Here is a 22,236-nt window from a genome sequence, read left to right on the forward strand (position 1 = left end):
CAGATGAATAAAAGTACAAAAATATCAGCATACAAATATACTTTAAGTATGAAAAGTAAAAGCAATCATTTTGCAGAATTACCCATTTTGTATATTATAATTATTGACACATTAATGTGTGCGTCACTTTAATGTTGCAGCTAGTAAAGTTGGGACAAATATTTTATTTCCCACGGGGATCATTAAAGTCTTATCTTCTATAACACATCATGATTTATTGATTATAATTTGCATTATCGCTCTAGTTCTGTACCCAGTGACTAACATTATCAAACAGAAAAAGGAATAAAAATAACAAGATTTGCCTAATTGTGGTGGAGTAGAAGTATAAAGTAGCAGAAAAAAGAAATACTGAAGTAGAAGAAGCTCAAAATCTTACTTAATTGAGTAAATGGACTTAGTTCAGGTAAGATAAGTTTCGTCTATATAGAACATTTCAGATAGAATGGCAACTGAAAGTGCTTCACATGAGCATAAACATACAAAACAAAATAAACACCTCTAGGCTGGTGCTTGCATAACCAGTTTCATAGAAATGCTGCAAACATTTATTTTCTTCACTTTTACTGTAGAACAAAACCTTTACTTAAGTCCTCAGGAATGCCCCAGGAGGACACATGTAGCGTTTTTCACTAAAGTGGTCCATTAAGCCGTTATTAAGCATCGACTCCATCCTCTCGCCTCCCCCCCCCCCCCCCAGCTGTGAGAAGGCGTGTCCCAGGAAATGCCAGGCACGGTGCCCCTGCCAGAATGGAGGCATCTGTAAAGGCAAAGGGATCTGCGATTGCCCGCCTGGATGGACGGTATGTTTTCAAGTTAAAGCGTTGCACCGACACCGACCTTCATGTTATCTGTGGAGGTTGCCAGATTTTGAATTAGCCTGACTTTCAAGCTTTCTCCAAACTTTGGACAAGTCTCTGACTTGTTGTCCAAAGACAGAGACAACCGGTCATCTCTGGGGACATGCAGATGCAAGGTTTTCCCCTAATGTAAAATTTGGAAGACATGCACGAGGGGAGAATAGGTTGTGCTCTCATCAGGGAGCAAACTAACCACTTATTTTCTGAGTAACTGCGAAAGTTGCCATGTCGATGTCTCGTTCCAGTTCTTGCAGTGATGCATCTGCGTTCACTTGGCATTTCTTTCTGCCTCAATGTTTTTTTTCCTCGTTACTCTGCAGGGTGCAGTTTGCACGGTGCGATGTTCAGAGGGAAGGTTTGGACAAAACTGTGCCGATGAGTGTGTCTGCCACAACCGGGGCAAATGTGACCCCGAAACTGGACAGTGCCAGTGTGCTAAAGGTTTCACCGGTACTAGGTGTGTATATGTTTGACTGTTCTTGTGCCTGTAGCCTTCCTTAAAGACCATTCATGCCAAGGGACAGCTCCTTTCTCCACTCTAAGAGAAGAACCCAAACATACAACCGTTTTCTCTCTGGAGAAATCTTGATTCGGTATTTTCCTCCTACATTTGATGTCCTTTGGTATTAAAGCACCACAGCCCAGCTGGGTTGGATAATATCAGCATTCTGTGTGCAGTAAATTGATTCCATGATTTCTACTCACTGAACTGAAATTTAAACTATTCAACATTTTGTCATTGATGTGCAAATCTCGTCCAGCTCTTCCGTGTGTCTATCCAACCTTCTGTGTTGCTGCCCTCAGGTGTAACGAGGAGTGTGCTGCAGGCACGTATGGTCAGGGCTGTAAAGGTGTGTGTGACTGCGCTAACGGCGCACGCTGCTACAACATCGACGGAGGCTGCCTTTGCGAGCCGGGCTTCAGCGGCCCACACTGCAGGGACAGAATGTGTACACCGGGCAAATACGGCATGCACTGTGAACGCAAGTGTCTCTGCCAGGACAAGCAGACACTCAGGTGAGTTGATGGCATCAGGAAAAACTGGTTTAAGTGACGCAAACATTTCCCTGTGGCAGAGATTATCCAATTATGGTTGAGCAAAATCTCAGTGAGCAGAGCCTAAGACACACCATTTTAGGTAAGTTAGCCAGCTACTGGTGGCCCCACATGCTAACTTAGCTCATACACTCCTCAGACGTCAGTCCTTGTTGGTTAACACAGTGAATGGGTTCACATGAAAGTGGGAAGGGTTTACTCAAGGTATTTTACAAAATCAAGACTTATCTCTTATACATACTGCCAATAAAGCAAACATCTTACCTTTGCAAGGCTTGTCATAAGTATGGTTTCAAGTCCTCAACACCTCTCGCTGGTAGGTCTGATGAGCTCGACGCTGCCACCTGTGTTCATAAAACAACCGCGAGTTTGTGTGCACAACCTTCAAAAATACTCCGGCAGCGTCCAGCAACATCTTAATCCTTTCCGACTTCCTCTGTATTTCAACCGCACAATTTATGACCACAGCAATTAGTGCTAAAAAGCCCCCTTCTTGTCCAATGCTCTTTCAGGCAACTCCTTTTCAAAAGTCAAACGCACCACAGGTGTTTTCATTCCACGCGATTAGACCTCTTCTGAGGACTGTGTGCAGTCTGTGCTCGATGCACATCTCTCTCACTCTCCTGTTGCACCTGTGGTGGAGGTGGGGCAACTAATCACCTAATCAACCACAATAATTAAAAACACCTGTGTGGATGAGCACGTTTGCTAATTAGTCTAGCTGAACTGGTCCTCAAGTTCATTGGCACCACCAGCTGAGATGTTTTTCAACCAATGGGATTGTTTCCGATTTCAGAGCGGCTCTGCTTGTCAAATATTACTATATCAATTAAAAAAAATATGGACAGAAGTGAATACCCACGTCCTAATGATAAAAATGCAATTTCGGAGTGTAGCTCCTCATTGTTTTCTTTTGCAGAGTCAGCACTTTCATCACCTTTACCTCTATTTTCATTGTCCAGCTGCCACCCGATGAAAGGAGAGTGCACATGCCAGCCAGGGTGGGCCGGACTGTTCTGCAACGAGACCTGCGCTCACGGTTTCTACGGTCACGGTTGTCTGGCGCCGTGTCTGTGTGTGAACGGAGGGGTGTGCGACAGCGCCACGGGACGATGCCGGTGTGCCCCCGGTTATACGGTGAGTGGTGGAGTTTAGCATTATTTAGTTTGGATTCAATGAAGAAATTTATAAATGAAGATAATGAATAATTTGACATTTTCTGTGCTCAGATCTGATTACCTATTTTATTGTATATTTGTCTCACCTGTTATATGTTGTCTAGGTTTATCATCAAAGTTAATATTTTTAATTATTGCAGGGGGTTCACTGTGAGCATCTTTGTAAAAGTGGCACCTACGGCAAGAACTGCTCCCTGGAGTGCTCCTGTGAAAACTTCGTCGACTGCTCGCCTATTGACGGGACTTGCTTCTGCAAAGAGGGTAAGAAAATATTCACACAGACGTGATCACTGTGAAAGAGGAAATGTTTGACTGCCTGACAGGTCAACGCTTGACTTATTGACAGACTGGAGCAAAATTGGTGAAATAACATTCTATCAAACATGGCTGATGGCCCTTTGGTGTGTCTGCAGGCTGGCATGGGCCGGACTGTTCCACCCCCTGCTCTGAGGGAACCTGGGGCCCAGGATGCAACGCCACCTGCCACTGCGCCAACGGGGCAAAATGTAACCCTGCAGATGGATCCTGCGCCTGCACAGCCGGCTGGCAGGGGGCGCGCTGTGACCAGTCGTGCCCGGTAAATGTCTGAACATGAGGCTTTATAGCTTTGCCTATTTGTTTATGAAGTGGTACGGAGGAGAGGATCAGATAATCTCAAACTAGACCAAAACATATATATATATTAAGAAACCTAGAAATTGTACTATTCACATCACTCTGCAGTAGATTATTTCACCAGTTTTTTTTAAATGAAATGGGGGTAAACTCTAACCTCCAGCCAGAGCTAACAGCCACCACTGACAATTATCCGTTTTATTTAATACAATTTAAATTACTTTGATGTTAACCACAGAAAAAATTTTGATAAAAAAATTAATAAACTGCAAATAAAAAGGTAAGATAAGATGGAACTTTGTCAATACCGGAAGACATTTTTGTGCCGAAGATGCTCGTTATATGTAGAAAAATATATATACTTTATATAAAATATACATGCAATAATATAGAATAAAATTAATTGACATAGCATAGGGTGCACCGTTTTAATGAAAAGATCACTTGTTAAACTTATTATCCCTTCATCTCCCAAAGCAACAGAAAATGCCCTGGACTAAAGCCACAGCGTTGCATGAAAACACACGTCACTTTGTAAAATAACGCTAACTGTGGAAGATAAGAAAAATGTGCTGTACGTTTATTGTATGTCGAGCTGAGTGGACAAATGCACTGCTATCTTTGATAAGCCTATTACACAAATCATAAGGGTGATAATCATACAGAACATGTCGGGTTCTGATTGGACAGTCTTCAGAAATGCTGTCCAGCTTTTCATCCCTTACCTCACCCTCTGTATGTTTTAATCTGTGATTTGGACGCGTGCCCCTCGTGTCTCCGCTATGCCAACCCACCAGGCTGTCTATACAACCACACATTGCCAGTGTAGTATTTTGTCTGACTCTGACTGAGCTGGCCCAATGTTGAAGAGATTCCCCTGACAATTCTGTGCCCGTTGGCATTTGCTCACATGTGCAGATGGAGACGTTTGGGCCAGGCTGCCTGAAGAGGTGTGATTGTGTTCATGCCGACGGCTGCCAGGCTGCCACCGGGGAGTGCCACTGTCTGCCAGGATGGTGGGGTAAGTGATGACGTCCTCCTGGTGTCGCTGCCAGCTCGGCTTTGGTACCAACAGAACTGACGGAGCCACAGGTTTTAAACCACTCGGTCTCTCTTTGATCCGGATTGTACTGTTCTCTGACTTAAAGGACCACCGTTGACTTCAAATCACCTAAAATTCACATCGTGACAAACATTTTTTACCCTGCACCAGAGGTTTTCTACTTTGCCTGCTGCTATTATTTTTCATTTTAAAAGCTGTATAAGATGGGCAATACATGACAGAGTTTATATTTATGCGTTTTAATTTTAACGCTATTATCACATTCAGTGTTGGAGGAAGTATTCAGATCTTTTACTTAAACAGTAAGTGAAAATACTGCAATATAAAAACACAAATAAAAGCCCTTCACCCAAAATTGTGTGCAGAAGTACAATCAGCAAAAAGTACTTTATTAAAAGTACTCATCCATTAATAAATGACCCCCGAGTGTTGTTTTATCATATATTGTATTACTGTTCCTGATGTATTATGTATAAGTATCATTGTACTGATGTAGTTTGACATTCTGGATCGAATTTTGACTATTTTAAATACTGCTGGATATTTATTGTAACAATACATCATATTTACAAAAATGTTCTGTACAGTACTTGCAGTTAATATTCTTAGTTACTTCCAACCACTGATCACATTGTAATACAGCTCAGCAAGGATTGTGGATGCTAAAACACTAAACATGTGATAGTCTGCTCCCAAACAATTAGAGCAAGAAACTACAATTAACATTATCCCTTTCACTCCTTCTCTATTTGCTTATCATTTGACGTTATACATGAGTATAGTAGTCTTAGATGTTGGTGGTTCATTAAACACAGCAACAAGGAAATCCTTTAAAACTGTCTTTGCTAGCAACTGCCTTGTGATTATAAATAAACTCAGATCAAAGGGACAACTTGCTCAGTTCTAGATTATTTATCTGAACAAGGTTTCAAGTCTCTGCAAGCTGATTTTCACGGTTCTAAAATGATTTGAAACCAATGTCTTTGTTCATGGAAGGAAATCAAATGCGCTACACATCAGTCAGTATAGTATATACTCATTGTGTAGTAAATGGACTAAAACGTGCACAGATTATTGCATCAATACTTTAAACTCTGAGAGGAACCATTCTTCACGTTGACTATTTTTCCATTTGATAGTTGAATACATTGTACTTGTTATATTTGCTTACTCCTACTGAAGTACATTTATGGATGCATGACTTTTACTTGGATGGAGTACATTGTGGTATTGCCAATTTTCATCCACCCTCCCATTTCTTCCCTCCAGGTTCTCGCTGTAGCGAGCCATGTTCAGAGGGCCTGTGGGGGCGCCGCTGTAACCAGACCTGTTTCAAGCATTGCCCCAACAGCGACACGTGCTTGAGGGAAAACGGAGCGTGTGTGTGTCGCCCAGGCTACTGGGGAGTCGCCTGTCAGAACAGTGAGTGTTGTCGTCAGCCAGCTGACAAACAGCAGAAAACAGATCAGATGAAAACCAGAAGTGTACCGGACTGACATCTGCTCACTCTTTATCCGCTTGTCTCCCAGAATGCAGAGCTGGTATGTATGGGGACCAGTGCAGTATGTCATGTCCATCCTGTGACCAGTCGTACCGCTGCCACCATGTGACAGGAGAGTGTGATTGCCTCCCTGGACACACTGGACCCAACTGTGATCAAGGTTGGCATTAACATCATAAATCACACACCAATCATCATAGATGTTGCAGAAACGCTCTACGTTCAAACTCGATTCAATCCGCTACGGATAATTCTACACATGCCATCGTGTGTGTCTTACAGTTTGTCCAGCTGGCTACTACGGCAAACAGTGCTCTCAAGTGTGTGTTAACTGTGCCAACAACTCCACATGCGACCACCGGGACGGTCACTGTGAATGTTTGCCTGGCTGGACCGCTACTGACTGCTCCATACGTGAGTGCAACGTCATACAGAAACTAGAGAAGTGCATTTTCTGGAGGAAACGTCTTAAAGACTAACATGAAAAGTGACTTCTGATGGGGGATATGTTGATATGTTTGAAGTAGCTTGCAAAGACATTCGGTTTATTATCCGATATGAAAAAGAAAAACAGCAAACCCTCGCATTGGACAAGGTGACATCAGAGAGTGTAATTTAGCTTGAGAAATGGCTAAATCAATTTATCGATTATTAATTAAGATTGTTGTAGATTAATATACTGTTGATTGACTAATAAATACATCAGCTACATCAGTGTAAGTTGTAATGGATGTGATTCGTACCTTGTGTTTTCCAGCCTGTAGTCCGGGGCGTTTTGGTCCATTCTGCACTCAGACCTGCTCCTGTCCGACCAACCTCATCTGTGACCGATATACTGGAGACTGTGTGTGTGAAAGTGAAGGAGAAGACTGTAAACAAGGTATAGATCCAAACATGTTTTCAATCTTTTTTTCTCGAGAAGTAGTGGATAAAAGTTGTCACTGGCTTGATATTCCATTTGTAAATTGAGTGGCTTCTATGGCTGTCATTTTAACTGTCAATTTACTACTGATGGTAAATGAGAAATAGACTTGCACTTGTATAGCGCCTTTCTATGGGGCACGAGAGAACCAGAACCAGGACTGCACAGGGCAGACTGTCAGACGCTGCTGCAGTAAAATGAAAGGTTCTCTTGAGGGACTTTGTGCTTGGAAACACTACCACTTTCGTCCACAGGGACCGCCAAAATCAACACAAAATGAAAATCCCTTATAGTAGCTTTAACGAACTGTACTTTATTTCTCTTTCCACCTCCTGTTTGACAGACTCGTTTGTGAAGTCAGGGAGCGTGATGGTCCCCCTTCCTCCTGGTGAGAGGGAGTCGTGGGGAGCCATCGGAGGCATCGTCGTGCTCGTCATCTTGGTGGTCCTGCTGCTGGCTCTGCTGCTGCTCTACCGCCGCCGGCAGAAGGACAAACAGAACAACACGCCGACCGTGTCCTTCTCCACCAGCCGCACAGTCAACTCTGAATACGCCATTCCAGGTATGTCAATATTCATATGCTGTATATGGTGGTGGATCAAGTACTACTCAGAAGTTTTACTTACCAATACAACAATGTTAAAATACATAATTAAGTAAGATATTTAGCTCTTTTTAAATTAAATAGTCATTATATTTTGATGTTTATATAGCTGCTCTCGGTCAGAATGTGGTTTTAATAGTGTATATGTGTTTTTGTAATTATTGTTCCACAGAGATGCATTTTATTGCCCTTGAGGTAATTTCATTGCAGCAGACGTGATTCCATCTGTTTGTTTTGGCCTACAGATGTTCCTCACAGTTACCACCACTACTACTCCAACCCCAGCTACCACACACTGAGCCAGAACAGGCCTCCGCTGCCACACCTCCCCAACAACCACGGCCGCACCATCAAGGTGAATGCCACCTCTGTTACACCACCCCGGCACTGATATGTAATTTATCCAGTGTTTTCAGGGTAATGAAATTATAAACCGTAAAGTGTTGACCCAGTAAGTCACAGCTCTTTACTTCATTATATATAGCTATTTTGTTTTTTGCCTTTCTGATTGGTGTACTATTCTGTCTGTCTTACAGAACACCAATAACCAGCTGTTCTGCAGTGTGAAAAACATGGAGAGGGAGAGGCGGGGCCTGTTCGGGGTTGAGAGCAACGCCACTCTACCTGCAGACTGGAAGCACCACGAGCCTCGCAAAGACGCAGGTCCGTCTGGGTGACTCTCTCCGCTGTGTGATTCACATTCAGGACCAGCATTTAGAGGAGACCCTTGTGCAGATAGACCTAGAGCAATAAAAATGAAATGAGTGGATTAACATTTAAAAATAAGGATTTGGTTTCCGGACAGCCACATCAAAAATAATCTGTAAAACCTGCAACTTGCTGCTAATGTCACCTTCTGCTAGAAATAATTTATTATTTCATAAGTTTTATCACACTGAATTTGTTTGTATTTAACAAAGAAGTAATCACTCTTAAAGGCATTGACCACCAGCAGTAGTTATCAGCTATCAATGTGACAATACCTGTGTTGATAAAGGCTTTTAAAACCCCAGATGCAACAAAACCACAGGAGTGTCCGTTCAGGGAAGAGACGTGCAGTGACAGCTGAGGAGAAAAGTTCTCTTTTTATACACCAAAGTTTATCGTCCATTTCCTTTTGGACAGAAAATCATTCTTGTCAACAATGCACATTTAATGTGAGACTATAAAAACAATAAGGCCATCATAAAAAGTGGTAGTTGCATTGCCAGCATGCTCTCACCTGGTATTGATTTTGCAGGTTTCCAAAGGGGATTATCTGCCTTTCATTAGTTTGCCATAAATAAGATCAAGATGCCAGAATTGTCTTTTATTGCTTACAGGAGCTTTTGGAATTGATCGGAGCTACAGCTACAGTGCCAGCCTCGGAAAATATTACAACAAAGGTAGTTTATTACCCTATTTTCACCCTTTTTGCTCTTCTGTTACCTACTACAGAGAATTAGCAAAACATACATCTGCAGGACGATGCTACATAAAACTGTATGTGCAATTATGAAAAGATTACACGAATATATATTTGTCTTTATTTGTAAAGTGTACAGATTATAGACTGACCTTGGTCCGGCTGCTGTGCCACATGTTCCTGACTGTCACATATCTTTGCTTCCTGTGTGGTGGCAGAGCTGAAGGACGCGGTGGCGGTGAGCAGCAGCTCTCTGAACAGCGAGAATCCTTACGCCACCATCAAAGACCTGCCGGGTTTGCCCTTCTGCCCCACAGAGAGCAGCTACATGGAGATGAAGTGCACCGTGCCCAGAGAGCGAGCGTACACCGAGATCAGCCCGCCACCCTTCAACATGGCCACCGTACGCCGAGGTGAGCGACACTTTAGACCTCCTTCAGATATGTACCGATGAGTTCCACCTCTCCACAATAACAGCTGGTTGCCTTTCATGTTTTTAATGTTCTTGAATAGTGTGATGATGTTCCTACATCATTAGTATCACAAGGGGAAAAGATCAGGTTGTTAGGAAGAGTCAGAGTCGCATATCAGTATATTCCTGTGAGCCAATCACATGTAGGACCTCAATAAGGACTCAACTTATTCAAGTATAAAGAGGAAGAATTTAAAGGAGATGCCAGGAAGTGGAATGAGACAAAAGTCAACATATCTTACTGATTTTCTAAAATAAGATACATTCAAAATTATAACTAAATTGATAGCATTGCTGTAAGGCTACAACTAACAATTGTTTTTTGAATTATCCACTGATTATTTTTCTCGATTAGTCAGTCGGTTGTCCATAACAATTTGAATCCTGTCTGACCAAGAGTCCAAAACGAACAAAAAGATAATTAATAAATCACATATAGGATTTTTTTTTTTAAAACAGCAAATCCTTGCAATATTGAAGCTGTCATAAGTGAATGTTTGGCATTTTGCTTGAAAAGTAGTTGCTGACTGTCTTTCTGTTGATGGACTTATCAATCAATAGACTTATTGTTTCAGCTCTGAACCCTGTCAGGTCAATCAGGGCAATCCTTCTGAACAGCGTAACACTCATTCAAAAATGCGTCATCCTTCCATCCTCAAGCAATAATCAAAATCCAGAGCTGAGACTTAAAATAATGTGAAAAACTCATTTTTATTCGATCAGTCAAACGTTGGAGGAGGATTTGTGCTCTGACAGATGGGGAGGATGGGCTTCCTGAAGGCAGCAGGCTGATAAATGAGCAACTGTTTACAGGGAAGAGGAAGAGCGGGAGAGAGGATGTTCTTCTGTTAGTCCAGACACCAGTAATACATCAACATGAGGCCAGACTTTATGGTGGGAAACATGTGAGAAACAAATCCTTACATTCATGGAAATAGTGGCTTGATACGAGTCTTTCTCTGCAGTAGAATGTCTCCATTTTGGATCCTGGTGGCCAATTTGGGGGAGGAGAAGTGGGAGAAAATAGCTCTCCCTCCCCTCCGTCAATAACTGTTATTTACACTCACTCAAGCAGAAGATTGAGGTCAATGATAGAAAAACATATATATTAAGACAGCTTTTCCTGTGTATTTTGTTAAAGGGTAAAACACGTTTCTAATAATAAACTCTAAACTTTAAAACATGGTTCTTGAGATCATCATTCGTTCAGTGAACACAGTACAACCTGATTCAACTGCACGTAATGCTGAGTCATTTGGTGGCACTATTAAGCATTTAGCATTATATAAAAAAATAAATGGTTCATTATACACTAATGTAGCTGTAAGCAGATATTAGGATGTTTTTAAGTGTTTAATTATGTAAATATGTTCACATTTTATATTATTACAACTGTTTTACCATATTGTCATTTGTTTATCTGACCATTTATTGGTATGTATGGATGAACAGATTTATATTTAATTACATTCATGATATCATTTGTGTGCTCAGCAGACAAGTATTACTTGTTTTTATAAGAGGAAGGATGATATTAGTTTTAAGATGCAGAACAAAGGTTAAAACATACTCTGTATAGGTTCATTTTCTCCACACTTTGCACCACTTTTTACTAGATGATACAATTATATTGTAAACTATATTAGACCTTTTGTTAGAAAGCTTTAGTCAGGACTGATTTAGACCAATATGAGTAAATCTCAAAACCAACGAGTCCAGTCTGGGTCAATATCGGATTAGAAGCAATAGATTTTTCAGCATGTCACCCTGCAACATTGAACAAACCAGTCTCAGTACTATTAGTATTACTAAAGTACACAGGTGTTGTCTATTGTCATTTCAGACAATTAAAGTCAACATTTTCTCTCAGACTAAAACCAAAATATCAAAGAGATGATCAGCAGCAGCAGACATGGTATTTAAAAAAATAAATGTAGTGGATAAAGAGCGCCTCATATAGTGTTTGTTTATCTCAGTGTGTTCTTCATCTTCCTCCCCCTCACAGAGCGTCAGAGTTCCCTCGGTCATGCTCCATACGACGACCCCCAGAGCCACTACGACCTCCCCGTGAACAGCCACATCCCGGGACACTACGACCTGCCGCCCGTCCGCCGCCCCCCCTCCCCCAGGAGAACACCCCAGTGACAGTCACAGCAGCGGAGCAAGTCTCCCCCCTCCTCACTTTGGGGATGATTTCAGGCCTGTGCAAACTTTTTGGCTTTTTGACAATCAGAGCTGCAAACCAACCACAGACCAGCGCCGAGGCGTCTGTCCCACTGAGGAACTATTGTTTACTGTGGATGCCCCCCCCCCCCCACCCCACTTTCAACTCAACACTGCCCCTGTGTGGGCTAAAGTGGTACTTGCTTCACCATGACAGACTTGTCATCCAGACTGGGGAGCCAGCGGGCTGCGGTGAGGAAGGCAGGACTGTGGCGACGCCAGCGGGGCTTCAGCTGCATTCACATCCCGTGGGAAAAAAACACCCCAGAAGACTTCACGCTTAAAAAGCAGCAACTGGGGAGAAACTCGGCTAAACATGCTGTGATTGAAGTTCTACATTTAGCCTGCAACTTATCAGCTGGTGTGCATGTTAAAAAGGACCATTTTGTCTTTTTGTTTTTTTATGTAGATATTTTTAACTTTCTAAATCCTTTTTTTTTTTACTTTTTAAAACTCAAAGGAAAGAGAGACAAAGGTAATGGGACCTTTTTAGAGATGTCCTCCAACACATGCAAGTTTGTTTTGTACAGCAAAAATCCTGCCAGTCTTTGAAGACACCATAAAAAGAAAAATGTTTTATTTCTGATATTCAGGCTTTACTAATCTGGAGAAACCAGGTTGTTTCACCAAAGTGCGAGAAATGAAAAGTATATTTTATGATTCATATCACTTCATGTCTCCAACAATGATGTCCCCCGTTTGTTTGAACAAATGTGGCTTACTTGTCATATGAAAACTTTGTAAATATAGAAATGAATATATTATCTTCACAGTAATGTTAAAGAACAGCCTTATTTCAGAGATGTTTAAGGGGTTTGTGACCAAAGATCGCACCAATAGATATATAATTATGTTGTGAATATTAAACCATCACTTGTGAGATTATAAACCAAATGAAAGCAGCGTTATGAATGTCACAGCAACTTATGTCTGTTTGGTATTTAAAGGGCCGGTTCACCCAAAATACAAAAACAGTCACTTAAGTACTCCGACCGTAATCATTTTAAATTGTTTTTTGTCAACCAAAGTCTTGTGTTGCTTCTAAATAATTTTAGAAAAGCTATAATGCATTTTGTTTATCAAATGAAGTCAATTAAATAACAGAAACCATGTACCAGAAAGAATGTACATCGTGCTTTAAATGCGAGAGCTTATAGCGCTTCAGCTTTCTTTTATGTATGAACATGTATTTTTGAATGCAACCATGGGAACGTGTATAATGTAAATAAAAATGGCTGTACTTTTCATCCGTGGTTTTGAATGACAATGAGAAAATAACTACAAGTCAGTCAGTCACTGGAAAAAAAAGTTTTACTCAGTATTATTTTAGAAAAGCAAAAAAAAACAAAAAACATTCATTACATCGACTTAATGGCTCTTTCATAATGTTAACAGCATCAATGTGATAGACACAATCCTACAAGCAAATTACAACTTTGGCATCAAAGGCTCACTACAAGTAATCCCTCTCTAACAGTTTTAATCCTCAAGTCCTTCAAAAGATTCCTGAGGCCTCAATCAAGACTTTAAGAGGGAGGGTTCACGGCTTCACAAAGGCCTTTCAATCGAGTCTGCGATTTCAAACTGTCGGTTCTTCTTTAACTTGAACTAGCTTTGCTTCTTCAAAACTAACAAAACTTCTTCCTGTACAAAATGACTTGTTTTAGTGTTGCACTAAGAAGTTTCTTTCCGCTTTATAATGTGTCAGACAGGCCTCTGAAAAATGCTGACCACACCCTTTAAATGATCCGTTTCGAGTATTGACGATTCAGTTATTAGTTGCATATATTTCACAATTACATACAGTAATCATGTCTCATATTTACACTCATGAGAAATACTAAATCTTTTTCAATTATAAATCTTTATCTTTGGAGCTGGTCATTTCTTTAACAAACAATTGTTAGACTTTTTAAGGCACTTTGGGGATCATAGAGTCAAAATCAGACCTCTACTGAAGGCAAAAATAAAAGAATGTAATGTGGCACAAATACCATCATATAAGTACAATACAAAAAACATGAAAAGCTATCAAGTATTTTCTGTAAATGCTTTGCTATGCTTTTCACAAGAGTATAAATGACTTAAGCTGCCAGACTACAGTACAAATATACCTGCTGTGCATACTTGGCGAGGCCCACAATAAAAGCAGTGCATGAAGCCAAAGTTACAAAAATATAGAAACCCCACAATCCCACTCCGATCCCAAAATCATGCCTGGAGATTTGCAAAGTCAGTGAGCTTAAGAGGAAAGGAAAAAAAAGCCCTTATGACCAGTTTCCAGGAGCAACACAAATCGGACAGCTGACAGTCACAAGACTGAGCTACGAGCTACGAGCCAGAAGAACAGTGATTGTTGTTTTCCGTCTCTAAAGGCACAGTCGTTTGGTTTTTAGTCTGTGAAAAAGCTCGTTAAAATATTTCCAAAATCTGTTGCCATCTGTAAACAGCAGCAGCTCTCTGTTGAAATAATGTTCATTTGGTTGAATAAGCAGTAAAATCCTACAAATATATATTCTTTATGTATGGAACCAGTAGAGATTGAAAACACCACCTATTTCTGATGGTTCTCCAGGTAGAGGACACATCCTACCTGTTCCTATCATCATGACAACACTTTGGACTCACTCAATAAGCAACATGTTTAAATGTCACACTGAGATAAGCATTTATATCTTTTATAGCATTCGACTTATCCAGTAAACTACAATTATTTCTATACACGTTCATAACCAAATACATCTCTCTGGAGCCGAGCTGTGAATTACAGAAAAAAAAATATATCCATCTATATATTCTGTGTGCGCGCCATAGCAGCCCAAACATATGATCTAAATCCACATAAAAAAATGTACGACGACATGTTTGTCTGAGGCTAAAGGTGGAAAGAAACAATCTGCTTAACACCCTGAGCTTCAAGAACTTTGGTTCTCTTTTACAACATACTTTATCAAAACAAAAACTAACTTTTATGCATTTTCCCTGCAGCTTATAGCTAAATATTATTCCAAAAAACAACGATAATTAGATTGTAAACATCAACATCATCTTAAATAAAGATTTGATCAATTTGATGGATGATGAACATACGCCACAGAATTCAGTTCCCTGTCTGTATGGTTGTGGAGACGTATCCCCGACAGGGTTCACTAGCGGATCGAAGCACAAGTCAATGGAGCTGTGTGTGTGTGTGTGTGTGTGTGTGTGTGTGTGTGTGTGTGTGTGAGTGAGAGCGTGCAAGAAGAGCAGGACAAGCATTAGCACAGCACACATGCAATAACATAACTTGAATATAAAACTGAAAAAAAAGCTGAATATGAAAATCCCGTACCCTTTACCCAAAAAACCTCGAAGCAATTCCAACCTGCAGATTAATCTGAATACAAAAAAATAACATCATATAAAAAAAAATAAAGACAAACAACCCAAGAGAGGAACATTATCATTCTCCTTTGTAGGCTGCAGGAGGTGTAGGTTCAGGTGAGGTGAGGTCTGGTTTACATGACGGAGCAGTTCTCCGGCTTGGCACGGCCCTGAAGGAGGAAGGGACACATTGCAGCGTTAAATGTGGAGGAAACAGGAAAAAGGAGGAATATTAACAAGAAAAACAGATTTAATTTCAAAGCAGTCAAGAGATCTTCTATATGTCCCTTTGCACGGTTTGTTTGTCCTTCTAGTATTTAGAAATCAAATCAACGCAGAGGATGAAGGACGGAAAATGAAATATCAGATGGTGACTTCAAAGCCAATCAAAGCAAATAGGGAGGCGCCAAAGTTTACTGCAAGAATGATGGATATCATCCAAGAGTGCAAACAGAATGTCTGTGAGAGAGCCCTTAGACACTTTACTGTTTGACAGCAGGACAGCCTGAAAACCCTCACGGACTTTGCAAGAACGCATCCAAAGTCTGTGAGTCCATGAGTGTGGAGATTGGGATTGGGCCTATATCTCTGTGGACTCTGACAGCAACGCAGTAACAAAACTTGTCAGGTGTGTAGTGGAGATCAAAATACAAACTTCAAGGATGGGTGTGGTCCGAGCAAGGGCGTAGGAAGTGGTCATTTAAAAACATACTTTTCTCTTAAAATAAAGAACAGTGCTGTTGTGCTCCATGCGGTATAATTACCGTTTATGTTGTAACACATAACTGCACAGTACCTGTCTGGGCTCGTTGGTCCCCATGAAAAAGGATTGTCCCACGATGCCCTCAGGTAGACCCCCACCACCTGAGCGGTCCGACGTCTGCCCGCAGGAGTCGCAGATCACTGTGCGGCTGCGGAGGTTGTACTCGTTGTCTCCGCCACTCGTGCTGTGAGCTCCCTGAGGAGGGGGGGGTGGGCGACACACAACAGGGTACTTGACACCGCTGCTTACCTGGGAAATGCTACAGGAGTTGCCTTAAGAGAAGAGGTGCTTACCATGTCATCGTCTTCGTCATCATGGAACAGCGTGCGCGTCACTTTCCTCATGGCCATTTCCTGGTGGTTCATAAAGGGACACACTGATTCAGTAATTGCGGTTAAAAAGGAACAGAAATAAGAGGCAAGCTAAACCAAATAGAGGTGAAGCCAGACCTCTCCGTTGGCGTTGATGAGGGAGGTCTGCAGGAGGTCGCCGGTTCCCCAAGAGCTCTGGGTCTTCCACACCAGGTCAGAGGGAGAGTTGTGGGTTCCACCGCCGGAAGAAGCCCAGATCTGCAAAGGAGTTAGCAAACTTTTAATCATTTTAAAACTCCTCATGACATACTGTGAAGTCAAGACATTTAAATAAACACTAATTCTAATTTTGCTCCACAGCACTTCTAGTGGTCAAAAAAGAACAGTACCTTTATGTGGAGGGAGATAACAGTCAAATTAACAATTAAGAACAATTAACAATGAGAAGATCAAGAAATGAACAAATCTAGAAGAGTCGGTGTAACTTACAGTGACAGTTCCTCCGGCCTTCAGAGTGAACTTGTGGGGAAACTTGTAGAGGATGGGAGTGGTGTTTCCTACTTGTCTCTTCACCTGCCAGTTACCCAGAGACTGGTCCTGCATGACAGAAATGGGAAAAGAGAGAGATGGAGGAAGGGAGAAAACATTTAGTCTGGCTTGTAAATGTTTTTAAAGACTAAAAATGACAGCTATCCTTCTTAGAATATATACTCCAGCATTAAAAGTAATACCAGAAGGTTACTTTTAACCATACAAAGGATATTATATTATTATGAAAACCAGACAGTCGATATTACATCTTTTACAACCTGTGGAATCCCCTTAAACCAGGTTAAAGGGTTGAAAAGCCAGCTGACAGATGGACTCACTAACCTCATCAGCTTTGTTGCTGAGACGGATGAACTTGCCCTCCAGGTCGACCTCGTCCACTGTGATGCGGCCGCTGGCTGAGGCTTGCTGACTAATGCGAGTCTTGGTCACAGTGCCCCCCACCATGCTGGAGGTCTCGCTGTCGTCATTGAGGCGGCGCTTCTTGGTGGCGCTGGCTGTGCCGGAGGAGTTGCGGCTGCTGGAGGCAGTGCCGGTGCCGACGTGGAGCAGGCGGCTGGTGTGGCTGTGACCTGAGCCGGAGGAGTGGATGACGCGGCTGGTGTGGCCGTGGCCTGATCCGGAGGTCCTGGTCACTGTAACCTTGGCGGTAGGTGGAGGGCTGGGTGACAGACTCAGCCTGAGGAAAGAGAGAAGAAGAGATTCAGATGGTGGATTTAGACCTAAGCGGACACATGCAACAGAGTCTCACGGTCGGTAAAGTGCCTTTTGATATCTCTTCCTGCTCTGGCACTTGAACCCATACAGTAGCTACTGTAAGGCCATTCTTAGTTACTGTTGTCTGCCTGTGATTGCTTTCACTGAGCCTGTTCACGGTCAGTTTACTGGGATATTAAGTGTCTGTTACTTTTATTGTGTCTGTATTTTTGTGCACTTATCCTGTTAAACAAATAGGTTTAATACATAAAAATGAAGTGGGACAAACTTGAGAAATGCTGCTCAGGTGGGGCTGCAGTAGAGAAAAAGATGATTATTTATATTTTTAAACTGTTTACTAAGCTCATCTGTGCCTGATTGGCAAAGTCAGTATTGAACAGTGACTTTACAGTTTGTTTTCTGACTTGTTAGTGTTCATCTGTTCCTGTAACAACCTGTAGACCTCCTGTTGCCTCACCTCTCCTCCTCTCCCTCCAGCAGCTTCCTGTAGGCATTGATCTCCATGTCCAGGGCCAGTTTGATGTCCAGCAGCTCCTGGTACTCGTCCAGCTGCTGCAGCAGCCGAGCTCGGATATCGGCCATCTCCCGCTCTTTATCCTCCAGCCGCCGCCGCATCAGGTCCCGCTCCCTGGACATAGCCTCCTCCAGCTCCCGCACCTTGGACTCGCTCGCTGCCAGCTGGTTAAAGAGAACACGCGTACAAAGGTTAGTCAATTAAGACCAGTTCAGCAGTCTGTACACAACTTGTTACAGTATAAACACTGCAAGTATGCTTAATCAATGATGCTCAGCCAAGCAGCATGACCAGTAACACCAGCAGACTGATAACAAACCACTGACATACTTTGAGTGTGTGTGTGTGTGTACCTGTTTCTGCAGCAGGCTGAGCTGGCTTGACATGCCCTCCATTCGCATACGGCTCTGCTGCAGCTCTTCATGAGCGGCTCCCACCATGTGGCTGTTCCTGTCAGCTGAATGACGAGCGTTCTCCAGCTGACAGACAGAGAGAAGACGCAGTCTTTCAGCCACGGCTCAAACAAATGTAATCCTCACGTATAAATCTACATTTAACCAATCCTACGCATTTAGGGGCAGGGGGCTGCTATTAAGCGCCTGGGGGGGGGGGGGGTTCAGTGCAGCCCCACTTCCTGCACTGAACCGAAGTCTGAGCCGTTTGGTTTACTGTATTTCAGGAGACTGTCATCTAAGGAATGAAATATTTTTGCTCTTTTGTAGAAGAAACACCACAAATAAATACCTCTTTAGCCTCTTGCAATACATTCTGTTGAGTTAGCTAATATAGAAATACCCAAAATATTTTCTAAAGGGGTCTAGTAAAACAAAGCAAAACTAAATTTCAATGACAAACAACTTATGTTGTGTTTATACACTGATTATGGCTGTTAAATGAATCCCTTCCTGTATGAAGATAAAAGGCAAGAGGCAAAGGGAATAAGGATTTTACACACCAAGTGTAAAAAGGGTTTAATCAATAAGCATTCCCTGAGCTGTGGATGTTGGACTATTCGTAGCTCATTAAAGCCATTTAAAAATGCAAAACATCCACACACAAAGCTGAACTACGACTTAAGACAGCTGCATAACAGCCTCTACCTCGACTCTAGGTGGCGACAGAGCTGCGTCTGCTGCAGAGCATCCGGACGTACCTTAGAGTTGTAGGTCTTCTCCACCTCTTCCTTGTAGAGGCGGACCTGCTCCTCCTGTTGGACTCTCATGTCGACCAAGGCGGCGGCCAGCTTGCTCTCAAAGTCCAGCCGCTGCCCGCCGTCCACCTCCACGCGAGACTCATAGCGGCGCCTGGACTCACGCTGCTCCTACAGACAGACAGGTTGGCGGTGGACATCAGTCTCAAGAGCACTTACTTTTAGTTTCTCGTGACTAATCAATCAGACTAGGAGTTGTGTTGATTAGAACCTGATCTGACTTTCTCAACTCCTTATTATACTGGAAAAAAAGAGTAATTTGCATTGACATTTTGGTTTATTTTCAGGCACTATAAACAAATTAAAAGACCTGCAGAAACCCGTTATGGTCAATGAACTTAATTGCATCGATTAGTCGCTTTGCCGTATTTACTTGTTTACAAGTACAGAGCTCCAGCTGAGAAATCTATCTCCATGGTGACCTGTAAGAAACTCCTAATCATTATGTTTAAATTAGTAAAAGACAACTCTGTTGCCAGTTTTGGTCAGAACATGACGACGACCAGAGCATTGTGGAAAGTGACTTACTTGTGGCAAGAATATAAATCTAAGCATTTAAACACAATTTGTATATTTTTTGTTTTAGAATAAAATAAAGGAGAGGTGAAAGAAGAGACACATCTGAAGGGGAAATGCAAAACTAACAGGCAGGATGTTGGAAGCGAATCAATATCCTGTGGAAGAGATGAAAAGTAGCACAGATGACTTAAGACAGCCGAATAAAAATAGAAGGGTTCAGGTGAAGAGTGGGAACCTCGTGGTAGATGTTCTTCTGGAACTCCAGCTCCTCCTTCATGGTCTGCAGGCGGTTCTCGGCGTCCACTCTCCTCAGCATCTCATCCTGCAGCTGCCTCTTGGCATCGGCTAAGCTTCCTTCCAACTGGGAGGGAGGAGGAAAGAGAAAGGTTCTTTAGTGGAGGCACGCAAGTGAAAAAGAACAAAAAAAAAAAAAAAAAAGAAGTCAAACCCAGCTCAAGGTGCAATCTGGGCAGACATTGTTTACGTTCCCGAGTGTGGCCAGTAGGTGGAGCAGGGCCACAACTGTATCTCCATCAGTCCTTAAGTAAACTTCATTGATAAAACAAACAGCAGAGAAAGCAACCTTGTCTGCCTCGCCACCTCATTCATAATCAACTGCCTGGAGGGTTTACATAAAGTTACTACTTCAGCAGCTTAATTTCAGATGTCAGTCACTGCAGCTTAGCACTCAACTACTGACTGCTTTTTTGGCAGCAAACAAGGATTCAAATTATTATTATTTTTTTTTAACCTCTATTACAATCAATGCAGGAGAAAACAGGTTTTCTGCTTACAGTTCAGAGTGATGTGTAATGGGGAAGACGTCCTCAACAAGCTGAAATCATCCTGATATTATGCTGGCTGTGCCACAGCAGTACAAATAAACGTGCGTTTGTCATTTTTCAAAGCTTTTTGAATAGGTTTGTATTCGCTCTGAGCCATGAAACGTGCATGTCTTGCCAACAACAACCACGTAAGACTCCAGTTCCAATAAAGACGTTTTTACCTTGGCCAGCTGGGCCTTGAGGTCCTTCAACTCAGCCTCCAGGGTCTGCTTCTCGCCCATGGCAGTGGAGAGGGAAGCATCTTTAGAGTTCAGTAGGGCCTCCAGGTCCCTCAGCCTGGCCAGAGCCGCCTCCAGGTCAGACTCCTTCTTACCGTTCCTGTAAAGACACGAGACAGACAAGGTGTGCACGTCAGTCTGTTGTCCCTTCAATACTGTACATCATGGCGTCTTCAGAGATATGAAACTCTTCTCATGTTGCTATAAAAACACACACACAAGCCTTCCGTTATAGCTGATAAACGCTGCTAAGAGGCATTAAAACCTAAGATTACCCACCTCTCACTCTATGGTGTTTTTAAATGTCATTCTAATCATGTCTTTGCTTTATGTTAATCGCTTTGAACTGCTTCGGTGTTTGAGAGATGCTGTACAAATAAATCTGGCTGATTCCACATGTGATTAATGCACTAAAAGTAGTTTTCTGTGAAAGGTTTACCTGATATAGTTTATTCTTATCCCCCAGTAAATTGTTGGTAACCGTGTCATGACATTAGGTGTCTGGTCTGCTGAGCTAATATTAATACTGATGAGAGCATGTTCCTTTATTTCTACTTAAAGGGTAACTTGATAGGCACTGGACAACTGGGCTGCAGCGACACAAACCACCATTGTACGGTGCAGAGAGCGCAGCAGTTGTCCCCTGCGTCACATCAACGTGCTGTTGTTAGCCTTCTGTGCTAAATAGGAGCCCATTAAAGTCTCTCTCGAGGGAACCAGCGTTGAATCAAGAGAATTCACGTTTGTTGCGCATGTGAGCACCGCCTCTCCTCTAACATTTAGACCAATTTAGAGTTCTGGGTTGGAAAGAAAAAAAACTTGGAAACAGCCATGGAAAAACAATACATACGCAGGAAGAGAGAGAGCAGAGGGGAGGGAGCGAGGTTGTTAGCAGTATAGGCGGTTCATGCAGAGTCAAGAAGGAAATGAGCTCCCTGTTATTCCATTTGGCCCTGTCGGCTAGTCTTCATTGTCACTAATAATGGCCATCTGCTGGGGGAAATGGCTTCCAGGCTGCTCACACAGACCTCAGAGTCCTCCAGTCTCTGGCAGCCGAGTGTTAGGACAGCCAGGGACGAGCAACACGCACACTTTACAAACAAAGTTACTCCACATCAGAATAATGACTTACGACGGAGATCGAGTCCCTTCACAAGCCTCAGAAGTGAAAAGGTAGTTTATGGGTTTATGATACTGAAATTAATCTCCATTACTGCATTCAATAAACAATAAGAAGAAGTGCTTTAGAGGAGCTTAAAAATGCAGTTGTGCTTCCTGAAAAGAAGATAAAGTGGCAGGAAAGCAGAACTAGACTGTGGTTGAATAAG

The 22,236-nt window shown here is 42.3% G+C and overlaps 2 protein-coding genes across 4 annotated transcripts in view; one reads left to right on the top strand and one right to left on the bottom strand.

Annotated features, from left to right (window-relative positions):
* The window catches only part of pear1 (platelet endothelial aggregation receptor 1), a 46,485-nt gene extending 33,341 nt beyond the window's left edge, over nucleotides 1–13,144 (top strand). Inside the window, exons 7-23 of the mRNA XM_031867281.1 lie at nucleotides 701–803; nucleotides 1,181–1,317; nucleotides 1,665–1,877; nucleotides 2,879–3,053; nucleotides 3,235–3,355; nucleotides 3,508–3,671; nucleotides 4,628–4,730; nucleotides 6,042–6,194; nucleotides 6,302–6,433; nucleotides 6,556–6,687; nucleotides 7,031–7,153; nucleotides 7,539–7,757; nucleotides 8,045–8,154; nucleotides 8,336–8,462; nucleotides 9,122–9,184; nucleotides 9,423–9,617; nucleotides 11,682–13,144. Of these exons, the coding sequence (XP_031723141.1) occupies nucleotides 701–803; nucleotides 1,181–1,317; nucleotides 1,665–1,877; nucleotides 2,879–3,053; nucleotides 3,235–3,355; nucleotides 3,508–3,671; nucleotides 4,628–4,730; nucleotides 6,042–6,194; nucleotides 6,302–6,433; nucleotides 6,556–6,687; nucleotides 7,031–7,153; nucleotides 7,539–7,757; nucleotides 8,045–8,154; nucleotides 8,336–8,462; nucleotides 9,122–9,184; nucleotides 9,423–9,617; nucleotides 11,682–11,821 (2,410 nt within the window). The 3' untranslated portion in view covers nucleotides 11,822–13,144. The remainder of the gene's footprint in view (nucleotides 1–700; nucleotides 804–1,180; nucleotides 1,318–1,664; nucleotides 1,878–2,878; nucleotides 3,054–3,234; nucleotides 3,356–3,507; nucleotides 3,672–4,627; nucleotides 4,731–6,041; nucleotides 6,195–6,301; nucleotides 6,434–6,555; nucleotides 6,688–7,030; nucleotides 7,154–7,538; nucleotides 7,758–8,044; nucleotides 8,155–8,335; nucleotides 8,463–9,121; nucleotides 9,185–9,422; nucleotides 9,618–11,681) is intronic.
* Nucleotides 13,145–13,192: 48 nt separating this feature from the next.
* LOC116394291 (lamin-A-like) overlaps nucleotides 13,193–22,236 on the bottom strand; it is a 31,151-nt gene continuing 22,107 nt past the window's right edge. For all 3 annotated transcript variants that reach the window (XM_031867285.1, XM_031867282.1, XM_031867284.1), the window contains 11 exons: nucleotides 20,852–21,008; nucleotides 20,081–20,206; nucleotides 19,270–19,437; nucleotides 18,470–18,595; nucleotides 18,060–18,280; nucleotides 17,210–17,564; nucleotides 16,826–16,933; nucleotides 16,475–16,594; nucleotides 16,319–16,378; nucleotides 16,059–16,220; nucleotides 13,193–15,432 (listed from right to left, as the gene is read on the bottom strand). In XM_031867285.1, the coding sequence (XP_031723145.1) occupies nucleotides 15,397–15,432; nucleotides 16,059–16,220; nucleotides 16,319–16,378; nucleotides 16,475–16,594; nucleotides 16,826–16,933; nucleotides 17,210–17,564; nucleotides 18,060–18,280; nucleotides 18,470–18,595; nucleotides 19,270–19,437; nucleotides 20,081–20,206; nucleotides 20,852–21,008 (1,639 nt within the window). In that variant the 3' untranslated portion in view covers nucleotides 13,193–15,396. The remainder of the gene's footprint in view (nucleotides 15,433–16,058; nucleotides 16,221–16,318; nucleotides 16,379–16,474; nucleotides 16,595–16,825; nucleotides 16,934–17,209; nucleotides 17,565–18,059; nucleotides 18,281–18,469; nucleotides 18,596–19,269; nucleotides 19,438–20,080; nucleotides 20,207–20,851; nucleotides 21,009–22,236) is intronic.

This window comes from Anarrhichthys ocellatus, unplaced genomic scaffold (genome assembly GCF_004355925.1).
Source record: "Anarrhichthys ocellatus isolate YVR2014 unplaced genomic scaffold, GSC_Weel_1.0 scaffold39, whole genome shotgun sequence".
In the NCBI taxonomy this organism is placed as follows: Eukaryota; Metazoa; Chordata; class Actinopteri; order Perciformes; family Anarhichadidae; genus Anarrhichthys; species Anarrhichthys ocellatus.